Genomic DNA, 13398 nt, shown 5'->3' with positions numbered 1-13398 from the left:
CCAAAGATATGCAAATGGCCAACAAGTACATGAAAAGATGCTCAACATCATTAGGCATTAGAAAAATCTGTACTAAAACCACAATTAGATACCACTTCATGCCCATAAGGAGGGCTGTTATCAAGAGAACAGAAAACAACGTGTTGATGAGGACGGGAAGACATTGCCAGCCTTATGCACTGCCTGCCAGGGGAAATGCCAAACAGTACAGCTGCTACAGAAAGCACTTTCAGCAAGAATTAAAGAATCTCAAGACGGTCCATCTATTCCGCACCTAGAAGAATGGAAAGCAGAGACTCAAACAGGAAATTTGCACCTACACTGTTCATCCCAGGATTGTTCACAGCAGACAAAAGGTAAACAATCCAAATGTCCATCAATGAATGAACAGATAAAATGTACAATTAACTCTTAAAAAGGAATGAAATTCTGAGACACGCTATAGAATGGATGAACCTTAAAGATATTATAAGTGAACTAATAAACCAGACACAAAAGAACAAATACCCACTTACGTGTGAGGTTCCTACACCAAGTAAACCATATGTGGAGACAAACAGAGATTACCAGGGACTGGAAGTAAGAGGAAGAGACACTGGCTGTTCAAGGAGCACAGAATTTGTATTTGAGAGGATGACGAACTCTGAAAATGGATACTGGTGAAAGCTGCACAACAATAAGAATCTAGTTAATGCCACTACACTTAAAAAGTAGTTAAAACTTTTATGAGCCAGGTCAGGTATGTGGTGAGCACTCTTAGGAGGCTGATGCAGAAGGATCACAAGTTCAAGCCCCACCTGGGCAACTTAGCAAGACAAAGAAAAACAATGAAGTCCTTCTCATTTTCTTTCCCACTGCAGTTAACCATCTGAAAATGTGAATGCATCTTAACCAGCCTTTTTATCTTAATAGATGAAAATAATATTATAATTTTATGTTTTGAAAATTTACATGCATCATTCTCATTCAGTAGTGTAGCTGGATGCAAAGTCAACACTCAAAAATCAATAGCCTTCCTGCACACAAATAACAAACTCACTGAGAGGGTAGGGAAACAACACCTTTCACAATAGCATCAAAAAAATGAAATACCTAGGAATCAATCTAACGAAGGAAGCAGAAGACCTCTACATTGAAAACAACAGTACTCTGAAAAAGGAGACAGAAGAGGGTATCAGAAAATGGAAAGAGCCGGGGATATAGTTCAGTGGCACAGGGTCTGCCTGTTAAGCCCAAGGTCTGGAGAATTTGATTCCTGGTACCAAGAAAAAAAAAAAAGAGAGAGAGAGAGAGAAAATGGAAAGATATCCCTTGTTCTTGGGTAGGAAGAACCAACACAGTGAAAATGACCATACTCCCAAAATTGCTATACAGATTTAGTGCAACCCTGATCAAAATCCCGACAGCATATCTCACAGAATTAGAGAAAATAATCCTGAAATTCATTTGGAACCAGAAGAGACCTAGAATAGCAAAGGCAATTCTGAGCAACATAGGCAGGGCACAGGGCATCACAATCTCTGACTTGAAATTATACTACAAAGCTACTGTGATAAAATCAGCATCGCACTGGCAAAAAAACAGAGCTGAAGATCAGTGGCTCAGATTAGAAGATGAAGAAACAATTCCAGACATACTTAGTCACCTTATCTTTGACAGAGGTGCCAAACACCTTCACTGGAAGAAAGACAGCCTCTTTAATAAATGGTGCTGGCAAAACTGGCTTTGCACATGCCGAAGATTAAAACTAGACTCCTATCATTCATCATGCACTAAACTAAAATCCAAATGGGTCAAAGATCAAACTATTAAAACAGAAACACTGGGACCAGGGATATAGCTCAGTGGCATAAGCGCCTGCCTGGCAAGCGCAAGTTTCTGAGTTTGACTCCTGGTACCAAAAAAAAAACCAAACAAACAAACGAAGTTAAAACAGAAACACTAAGTCTGCTGGAAGATAGAATAGGTAGAACTCTTGAAGACAATGGTGCAGGCAAAGACTTTATGAACCCCTATGAAACCCCAATCACACAGGAATGTAACAAATAATCAACTAGGATCTCGTCTTATTAAAAAGCTTTACACAGCAAAAGAAACCACCAACAGAGTGAACAGTCAACCCAGTGTGGGAAAAAATTTTTGCCAGCTGTTCTTCAAAGGACTGCTACCTAGAATATATAAAGAACTCAAAAATAAATAAATAAAGCCCCCCCCAATTTAAAGACCCAATCCAAAAATGGGCATCTGAAATGAACAGACACTTCTCAGATGAAGAAGTAGAAACAGCTAGTAAATATATGAAAAACATCATTGGTCATTCAAGAAATGCAAATTAAAACACTGAAATCCCATCTCACCCCAAAAAGTGGCTGTTATCAAGTAATCAAACAATAACAAATGCTGTTGGGGCTGTGGGGAAAAAGGAACCCTTTCCCACTCTTAGTGGAAATGTAGCCTGCTGAAAACACTGTAGAAATCAGTGGGGGAGATTCCTCAAAAAATGAGGACAAGAGGTTCTATTCAACCCAGCTATTTCTCTTCTTGGTATCTTTCCAAAAGAATTAAAAGCCTCATACCACAGTGATATATACATATGCATATTTATAGTGGCACAGTTTGTAATAGCCAAATCTTGGAAACAGCCCACCCACCCATCAACTGGTGAATGGGGTAAAAATGATATAGGGGTTTTTTTTATACAATGGAGTACTACTCTGTCATAAAGAGGGATAAACTCAAGACCTTTCTAGCTAAATGGATGCACCTTGAGACCACATTCTTACGTGAAATAAACTGGACACATTATGTGTAAATAACATTTTTTTTTTCTGGTGTGAGAGCCCAAAAATATAAATAAGGACCAAAATATATCACAAAATATATCACCAAAATATATCACGTGTTGTGAAACAGGAAGAGAATGTTCAAATGGGAAGGAGAACTGGGGATGAGGGAGGGGGAGAAAGGAGAAGAAAAAATGATTTTAAAAAAGGGAAAAATGGAAATAAAGATTTGTAAATAAGGAGGGGAAGTGGGGCTGAAGGGAAGGTGGAGAATGGGAAAAAAAGGAATCAAGTTGTGTCATGTACAGGTACAAATTCCCTACGATGAATGTGATCATTATGTATACCTAAAATGTACCAATAATTAACATATAAAAATCATTTAGAACTGACTTTTCAATATTATAATCTCAAAACTTGTAAGGTTATACTAACAAATGCTACTTTTCTATTCTTTTTTTTTTTTTTCCCTGGTACTGGGAATTGAACTCACGACCTTGCACTTGCCAGGCAGGCGCTGTGCCACTGAGCTCAATCCCCAGCCCCTACTTTTCTATTCTATATATTGAGGTTCCACGCAAGACTGATAAAAAATTATGAGCCTAGCACTATGTTCTAATTTTGAGGCCAGTGGTTCTTAACCACAGCAGTGCTAGAATCACTCAGGAGCTTCAAAAGAAGAGGCACTAGTCTCCACTTCAGACAAATGAACTAAAAATTCTGTGGGTGTAGCCTGGATATCAGTTTTATAGTATTTATTCTTTTTTCCAAAAAATGAGTCCTGAGCCAGGTGTGGTCCTGTAATCCCAGCACTCGGGAGGCTGAGGCAGGAAGACTACTGCAAGTTCAAGGCTAGCCTGAACTGCATAGTGAAACCTTGTCTCAAAAAGACAGAAAGAAAAAAAAAAAAAGTCATGAGGCGATTATACTAGCAATCAGACTTAAGACTGACTGCTCTAAATCACTGCTTCCAAAGGAACTGCAATGGGAAAAAGCAGCCAGGAAAATAAAAATGCAAAGTGAAAAGCGAAGGTATACAATTTATTTAGAAAGGCTATTATATTGCTCTTTTGCATAATTTCCTATATCTACTCTGGACAAAGTATTGCAAATGGGGAAGTAGCAATGACTCCAAATAAATCCACAAATACCATTCCCAGGAAGATGAGGAAAGTTCAGCCAGCAGCCTAAGAGCCACTTAGGTGAGGCCTCCCATCACTGAGTGAGACTGAACTATCACTAAGTGAGAATTACTATTTACAGCAATTTTATAATATGTGGTTCAGCAATAAAATCCAGGCTACCTTAGTAAAAAAAAAAGAAAAGAAAAGAAAACATTCTGAACCTGTTTAGCCTTCCATATTCCAGGAAAAATGGTCATCACCATTTGCTACCTGGCACCAATAGAGACACAGAGAGAGAGACAGACAGACAGACTGCCTGACTGATTTATTTACTTACTTACTTATCTGTTTATTTGAGACAGAGTCTCAGGTGGCCTTCAATTCATTACGTAGTTAACCTCACTATGTAGCCCAGGCTGGCCTTGAAATCATGGCAATGCTCCTGCCTCAACCTCCTGAGTGCTGCGATTACAGGTATACTTTTTTATTTTTCTAGATTTAAAGCTGTTTTACAAATAGTTTAAAGAATAAAAAGACAACATTTTAAAATAGTAAACCCAAATTTTTTTCTGTTTCTGGTTTGGAAGGTATACATGTCTGCTATGGGCAAAGTCCTCTAGTATATGCAAGTGCCTATCACCTGCCATGCCTGAGGCTAGGACACAACCCAGTGTGGGATGTCAGAGTTCAAACACCTCCTCAATAAACTCCAGTCATTAGGACTTCTGATTCTTCTTGTGCTGGTCCTGTTAAAACACCCTACTTTTGAAACAGATTCATTTTGTTGAAAACACAACAGCCATCTTCGTTGCACCATAACTGCAAAACGCTTTCATTTTTTAGCTTTATAAACAGATCAATCCAGTCATTTTTTGTATTTTCATATTATCTATTTCCTTCCCATCTGCTTTGTACATACTTTCTTTTGCATTTATCCACTTATTTTGTGGATAATAAGTGTTAAATAAATGTTGGTAGTCCAACATTTCATAAAAGATGCAAGAGCCAGGTGTGGTGGTGCACACCTATAATCCTAGCACTTGGGAGGCAAAGGCAGGAAGATCGCTGTGAGTTCAAGGCCAGCCTGCAGGTGAGCTCAAGGCCAGCTGAATTGTATGGCTGAGATCCTGTCTCAAAAAACAAACAAACGAATAAACCAAGCAAGCAACCAAGTAAGAACGTTGTTACACATGCTTTTTTTTTAATCCAAACAAGATGCGCCAGGTTCTCCGCAAACTAGTGCATAAGGAAATCCTTTCTGCTGAATAGCTGACTAGATGAGAATTCCATGTTTCCTTTTCATCTGCCATAAAAATGTACTACTCACTTGTCAATTGAGTTTGGGAAAACTCATCTAAGCCATCAACCAAATAACCTCAGTCTGGGATCTCACGCAGTCACTCGAGCTCACTTCTATCTCTGGTTTGTAGGGCCTGCCTTTTTGTGTTCATCTGCTGATTCACCCAATAACTGGAGATGTCTTCCTATTTTCTTCTGTTTGCCATCACAGATAGAAAGAAGTTTTGACTTCGCAGCTGCATTCAATGAAAGGTAAAAAAGGAGACTCACAGTGTCTCCAGTCCTTGTTGGCAGGGCCTTCACGCTTAGCTACATTCTCAGTCCCCTATCTTATTTTTGAGACAGGCTCTCACTAAGTCGCTAAGCTGTCCAAATGGGGCTTGAACTTAACAGTTCTCCTTGTCAGCCCCCAGACTACCATGCCCCCTCTTGTTTCTTGCAGTACAGTGGGAAAGGCTGTGAGAAAGCTAAGGGTGAAGGAACAATGACCATTTCTTCACTTATGCTACCTCTACTCAGGGATTTCACGATTCTTCCAGCTTCTGGCGATTTTTGTCTTTTTTAGCCTATTTGAAAATAGATGATGAATAGTGTTGAAATACGTATTTATGACTAATGTTTGATGTATATATACAAAAATGTTTCAAAACATAGATAAATAAAAAGTAAAAAAAAAAAAAGGAAAAAAAAGTCCAAGGGGCCCATGTGATAATGTTAAGACAGAGTTTCACTCTATTTTAAAAAATCTTGTATGTTTTGCCAGGCATGGTGGTGCCACACACCTGTAAGGAGAGCACTCAGGAGGCTGAGGCAGGAGGATGGCCATGAGTTCAAGACCAGCCTGGGCTACATAAGCAAGTTCAAGGCTGGCCTGCACTACATAGCAAGATCCTGTCTCCAGCAAGGAAAAAAAAAATCTTGTATGTTTTCTCAGTTCTTCATAAGAATTCTTTAAGAAGATAAAGTCAATCAATATTATTCCTTAAAAGACTTGAAAAAGAAAGCTCTCAGGAGGCTGAGGCAGGAGAATCATTCTAAGTTTGAGGGCAACCTGGGCTCTGTAGTGAGTTTACAGCCAGCCTGCACTGTATGGTGAGACCTTGTCTCAAAAAACGAAAGAAAGCTCAAAAGTAGAAAATGAACTGGGCGTGGTGGCACACATCACTAATCCCAGCACTCTGAAAGGCCAAGGCAGGAGGATCACAAATTCAAGCCCAGGCTGGGCAACTTAGTAGTGTCTTGTCTCAAAATGAAAAAAGGGCCAGGGACACAGCTCAGTGTGAAGAGCCTGGGTTCGATTTCCAGTACCAAAAGGAAAAAAGAACAGAAGGGAGAAAGGGAGGGAGGGGGAAAAAAGAAAGCTAGGCGTTCTGGACACTGACAGAATGAGGATTAAGATCTTCAACTTTAAATTGTATCCCTGTCCCAAGTAAAGATAAGAGCTCAAGACCAGGAAGAGCTGCATTTGTTTTTATAAAAGTAAAAGAGGGCCAGGGACGTAACTCAGTGGCACAGTGCCTGCCTGGCAAGCACAAGGTCCTAAGTTCAATTCCCAGTACCAAAAAAAAAAAAAAAAAGAAAAGAAAAAAAGAAAAAACAAAAAGGAAAGTGCCCAAAAAAATCCCAAAGTGTAATAAAAAATCTTCTGCTCGAATACCAGAAGGAAACTACATTTACAGTTTGATGGCAACCTTCAAAATACACACTATGTACATCCAAACATATGTATATATCCACACAGAGTTGGCTCCTTTTGTTTTCTTGAACACAGCAAGATCATCCCGTATACAGGACAGTCCTACAGCCAACCCCACCCCAGTAGACTGTGGGCCCTTTCAAGCCCAGGTACACAAATCTACCACCCTCTGGTACTTGCAGCCTTTTCCCCGGCAATGGACATGGAAGCTAGCTCCATTTCAGGGACTGCTGCTCGGACCATCTCGCTCCTGAACAGTTCTGATACTGAATAAAAACCATCCTTTATTAGCGTGAACCCTAGCTTAGAACAAAAACCCATGTACTTTCCTACCTCAGGGCCTTTGGTCACAGTTCCCTCTCTGGGAATGTGTTTCAGAAGACAAATAATTTCCTGGGAGGTCTTTCCAGAACACAGTGCCATGACTCCAATCTGGACATTTCAAGTCCTAATCCCTACTAGTCTCCTCTCCCAGCACTCACTGCACTTGCTCAGGTCACTCATGTTACTGTGTGTCAGCTCTACTCCCTAACTGCCACAGGGCCAGGGATGGTGCTGGCCTTTTGCACCACACAGCCTAGCTCAAAGCCTGTCATGGAAGGACCAGACCACATCTGCCCTGTGGAGAGAAAATGCTGGCTCTATTGGCCGTTTTTAGAGAAGGTAAATTGACCCACCATACATCCATATGCTCTACACATTTCCCACAGCAAAAAGGAGCACGTTTTACATGATCATTTTCAATGCTGGCCAAGTTGTGGGGAAACAGGCTGTGTACCTCCTGTTGGCAGGGCTCTGAACTGGGACCACCTTCCTGGTGGAGAGGATGGCCATGTACATCACCACACTTGCCCTGTGGTTGCACAATGCCATTTCTGGGACTGTGGCTCACAGAAATGACTGGATACAACAAAACTTTCACTACAACAATGTTCTTCACCAACTGTTTTGTAAGAGAGAAAACTGAAAAAAAACCTAGCTTTTTGCTTGAGTCCCTGCTAAAAAAATAAAGCTGGTTATGGGCATACAATGCAACACTGTGCAGCCACTAGGAAGTTCTTAGATACATGGTGAATATGACTCTTCCAAGAAATGGTAAGTAAATGACAATATATTCATGACCAACAATTTAGTGAAGAAAGTGCACACTGCACTGTAAGATCCCATTTTGGTAAGACAGGTACATGTATTTACCAACAAAGCCACTGACATCAACCAAGATGTTTATAAGGATCATGTCCAAGTGATAAATTTATGTATTATTTATTTTTTTCCTTCTTCAATTTAAAAACTGTTGTAATTTGCATGCACTACTTTTACAGAAGAAAAATGAGCTAGACATGGTGGCTCTCACCTGTAATTCCAGCTACTTGAGAGCAGAGGCAAGAGGGTCACAAACTTGAGGTCAACCTAGCAACTCAGCAACAGCAAAGTTAAAAAGTGGGAATGTAGCTCAGCTCAGTGGCAGTGTTCTTGATTCAATTCTCAGTATCAAGAGCAAAGGGAGAAAGGGAGGGAGAATGGGAGGGAGGAGGAAGGAAATTAGGAAAGAAGGGAGGGAGGGTGAGACACCCCCCCCAAAATCAAGGGGGCAAAGTATTAGCTAAAGCCAGTCTTCCAGCCTTATGAAAGGCATTGTCTTTAGCCCAAACCACACAGAACTAAATATAGTCCAAGAGGAGGGAAGCCTAGGGGCAACAGTAGATATAAGCTCCTGCAAAGCTCTTTGCAAAATTCAGCCAAGACAATGTGTCCATTTCTGCTCTTAGACCTGTACCTTAGACTCACAGACACAAACAGACTCTTCTCCTTTATAGCAATGTATGATTCCTCCCAGGAGGATTCAAAGGAGGACTCAGAAGTATGGCTCATACTAAGGAGCAATCGTTTCTGGCCCCTGTCTGAGCATACAAACAGTAAGAAAGCAAAAGCCAGAAAGCGGTGCTTTACCTTAGCCCTACTGCGATACAATCATGTGGGTTGGCCCTGAGAATTTTTTTCCTACACTTCTCAAACATTCTAATGCAGACAATCCACACCCCAGTGTTAGGCAATCATCTATCAATTACTGGCTAAAGGAAATGAGAAATACCTGCTCCATATGACTCCAATTACATTAGCACCAAAGTCAAGTAAAAAAGATGAAAGAGACTCAAAGTAACTCAGATTACACTCGGATTCTAGTCTTTTAACAAATCTCATTGAGATTTGTTGAAAATCACTGAGAAACATATCCTTTTAACTCCACGAAATCCTTCTAAGTTACAGCCCAATTCTCTTCTGTTTGGTCCTCAGTGGACCCAGATCTTCTCTAGTAGGATGCATGATTATGCTGGCAAATGAAAATGCAGCATAGTAAGCAAAAACAAAGCACTCCTGCACAGCCAGTCTCAAAGCCCCAGAGGACCCTCCTGTGCCAGAACTTTCGGATGGCAAATGGACACAATGGTCCTCACTCAGCAAGGCCTGACTTATGGTCACCTGGGTCCCCACCTTTCATCATACTCTTAGCCCAATGTTCTGGGAAACATTACCTTGTTCTTCATGAACTTGTTACCTAGGGAAGGAAAGTCAAGTGAATACTCATGGATATTTTCAGGAGAAACTACTGTGTTTAAACAGAACCATGAGCCGGGTGTGGTGGCATATGCCTGTAATCCCAGCACTCAGAAGGCTGAGGCAGGAGGAATGCAGGACATTTGAGGCTACCCTGGGCGTTCAGGGGCAGCCTGAACTGTACAACAAGGTCCTATCTTAAAAAAAAAAAAAAAAAGGAAAAAAAAAGCTAGAATCATGAAATCTCAATGTTCTCTACTCTCCAGGTTTTTTCCTGGACCTTTGGTGACTGGCTTTATAATAAAACTCTATTTTACCAGCAGTAATCCCTAATGCTTTGGTCCCTCACTAACACAGAGCCACTGATTTCTTAAAAATTATATTGCTATTTAATTACAAACTGTGAGAATCTTTCTATCACTGTGGTTTTAAAATATGACCTCAAGCAGGCATGGTAGCACACACCTGCAATCTCACCACTTGGGAGGCTGAGGCAAAAGGACGGCTGCAAGTTCAAGGCCAACCCGGGCTACACAGTGAGTTCAAGGCCAGACTGAACTATATAGTGAGACCCTGTCTCAAAAAGACAAAAAAAAAAAAAATCCACAACCTCAAATTTTTTCATTCTTCTCCAGAAGCGAATGCCCTAAAAGCCATAGGATTATACATTTAAGATGGTCAAAATGATAAGTTTATGTAACGCAATTTTCACCTCAAGGCAAACCAAACAAACAAGCTCTCTATCTGCTTGCTTGGATATGGGTTCTGCACCGGCTTAATCTATACAATATGGCAGAAGGGATGCCATGATTTTTGGGCACAGCCCTCAAGACACTGGCAGCTTCTTCTATTTCCTACCATTCTTGCAGTCTTGCCACCAAGCCATGAGACCGTGTAATCAGTCCTTGCATAGGCCAACTCAGAGAGGAGTGAGATCCCCGTACCAAGGAGCCACTTAGCTACAACCAGCCATGTGAACATGTATCTTAAGAGTAGATTCTCAGGGCCCTGTGAGCCACCACTGCCAAAACTTTATGGAGCAAAGACAAGCTACCTCGCCAAGCCTTGCCGACCTGTGAGCAAAATAAGTGTCTCCAGATGTTTAAATCGTCACTAAGTTCTGTGAGGGCCTGTCATGTAGCAATGGACAACAAGCATTTCTACTTAATAAAAAATGGCTGGTAGAACAGGTCAGAACACTCTCTGTGTACCGTAGATTAGTAGGTCCCAGCAAACACAATCATCAGCACTAAGAACACATCCATACCCATCTCGCAACTCAACAGTCAGTCCTTCTAATGTGTCTGTACCGTAGTCACATCGCTCAAAACAATGCAAAGAGTGAAAAAGGCTTGTGACTCTTTTGCTAGAGACTTAAAAAGGAAAAGAAGGGACACACTACAGGGTATAAAACCTTACAGACTATCAAATAATAAAAATTATGGACAGCTGTCAACATACCTTCTCAGAAAAAGTAATCTGAGGCAATGTCTTTCAAGCCACCCTCCTACTCTGCCCTCCTTACCTCCAGCCTCTCAGGTGGGGGCTCATTCTGCAGGATCCTCAAAGCTTTAGCAGCAGCATCATGTTTCGCAGCCTGTCTCGTCTTTCCTTTCCCATTAAATTGCTGTCCTCCCACAGAAAGTTCAACTTGATAAAGTAAAGGTGGAACTGGGAATGGGTAAAAATACCTAAAAATAAAAGGAAGTTAGGAAAATTACAGTCTCAGGTTGATAAGTCTCTGGCAAATTCCAAATATTTCCTTCATCACAGCCTAATTACACTAGTGCCTGCTTGCTAAAAAAGCCTCCATCAACATATCAGAGATTCTGTGAAAGTTTAAACTGGATTAGAATTGCTACACAGTATACAGTGCATACACAGGATACCTGTGTACTTTGTCTATATAGTAATCCATACTTATGCTCTATAAAATATGTTTTATAAATTAATGAGTTTATTTCTTTTTTATTCGTTTGTCTATTTGGGACAGGGTCTCGCTATGCAGTTCAGGCTGGATTTGCGCTCACTTTGTATCCCAGGCTGGCCTCTAACTCACAACAATCCTCCTGCCTCGGCCTCCCAAGTGCTGGGATTACAGGCATGCACCACCATGCCCAGCTTACATGAGTTTAACTTATAATGCTAGCCTATACTGAAAAAAATCTGAACTCAGCTTTGGCTGAGACAGAAATTAACTTGTTTTACTTTCTCAAATTTTCTCTACTTGCATGCTTCCAGAGGAGGCTCTGAATTGTAAAGCTAGTATTTTTAAGAAAGGATAAAGGGTGCTCAGTAGTGGAGGTGGTGCCCAAGACCCTGGGTTCAATCTTCAAGGCTCTACATTTAAAAAAAAAAAAAAATTAAGAAAGGAATAAATTCTATAAACAAGAGCCCATCGCTCAGTTCCTGGTTTCTTATATTTCAAAAGTTCATACATACACATATGTGTTATGTATGTATTTGGGGTGTGGAGGGTAAAACTAGGGACTAAACACAGGGCCTTCACACTGAACTAAAACCCCAGCCACTGATTAACTGACTGAGACAGTGCAGTTGCCTGAACTGGGCTCAAACTTGGAATCCTCCTGCCTCAGTCACCAAGAATGCTGAGATTACAAGTATGTGCCACCATACCCACCTCAGAATTTACATTTCTAAAATGTCTTTGCCCATCCCCTCCCTAAAGAAGGCAGAATAATTAAAGAGTCCTACTTTGATCATCAATCTTTCTACTGATATGTTTATTATCACCAGCAAAAGATTTAACACATGGCACTTTCAAATTTCAACTAGTATTTTATATGACAAAGCACAAAAGTTCAAAATTCAAAAGTCACCCAATAAAATAATCAGGAGCCAGGCATAGTGATGCACGCCTATAATCCCAGCACTAGGGAGGCTGAGGAAGGAGGATCACTATGAGTTCAAGACCAGCCTGGGCTACATAGTGAGTTCAAGGGCAGCCTGGGCTATACAGCTTTTGTCTAAAAAACCACCACCAAAAAAAAAAAAAAAAAAAGGCTGGGGATTTAGCTCAGTGGCAAAAGTGCCTGCCTGGCAAGCGCAAGGTCATGAGTTCGGTTCCTGGTACCGGAGAAAAACCAAAAAAAAAAGAAATAAAAAACCACCACCACCACCACCACAAATCTATGAATGCTGAGAATGATGATGTTGGGGAATTGTGTTCAAATATGATTCAATTACTCAAAGCAGCTGTAATGATACTCTTCAGCCCCACAGCTCATGAGGAATATGCTCATGCCTTTTCCAAGAAGAGAAGCTAAATGAGCACCAAGATGTTTCCAAAGGCATAACACAGTCAAAGCTTACTTCCCCACTTGGCAGCCCCAATGACAACCAAATGATTATTCATTCCATAATTTATAGAGACTAGGTTAGGGTAGTGATGGCGAATCTTTTAGAGACAAGCGCCCAAACTGCAACCCAAAACCCATCTATTTATTACAAAGTGCCAACACTGCAATTAAACCTGAATACTGAGGTTTTAGTTTAGAAAAAAAAAATTCATACATTTACATCTTTTGTCTTATATTTTCAAATATATCTTACAAAGAACTCAACACAGACATACCTCGGGGGGTAAGCACCTCCTCGCATGTTGTAGTTATAGGTGGACTGCATCCGAGAGTAGGGATCAACAGGCTTATACATTGGTTTTTTTCCAAGTTTCATGCACAGTGCATTTAGCTCAATGGTAGGAGTTATGCTTTCTGTAAAACAAAAATCAAAACAAGGAACTTTTTTTTCTGACATGAGGATTACCACAAAAATTTTAAAAAATAGTACGCTATTAATTCATGGTGCATTACATAAAGGGACCTGAATACTTTAGGGCTAAGCTTTTAGGTCAGGAAATCCAGGAATCTTCTGTGATCGCTTGATATTGTAAGGTATATCAAAGAGAGCAACAATACAG

At 40.6% G+C, this 13398-nt stretch overlaps 1 protein-coding gene across 1 annotated transcript in view; it reads right to left on the bottom strand.

The window, feature by feature from the left end:
• Stau1 (staufen double-stranded RNA binding protein 1) overlaps positions 1-13192 on the bottom strand; it is a gene marked incomplete at its 5' end in the record, with an annotated part of 32063 nt that extends 18871 nt beyond the window's left edge. The window contains 2 exon segments of the mRNA XM_013518254.1: positions 10984-11149; positions 13054-13192. Of these exon segments, the coding sequence (XP_013373708.1) occupies positions 10984-11149; positions 13054-13192 (305 nt within the window).
• Between the last annotated feature and the right edge of the window lie 206 nt (positions 13193-13398).

The sequence above is a fragment of the Chinchilla lanigera genome, unplaced genomic scaffold (assembly GCF_000276665.1).
Source record: "Chinchilla lanigera isolate Chin_1 unplaced genomic scaffold, ChiLan1.0 scaffold00044, whole genome shotgun sequence".
Taxonomy (NCBI): Eukaryota; Metazoa; Chordata; class Mammalia; order Rodentia; family Chinchillidae; genus Chinchilla; species Chinchilla lanigera.
The sequence above is the reverse complement of the archived record's forward strand: the minus strand, read 5'-3'. Positions and strand labels throughout refer to the sequence as shown.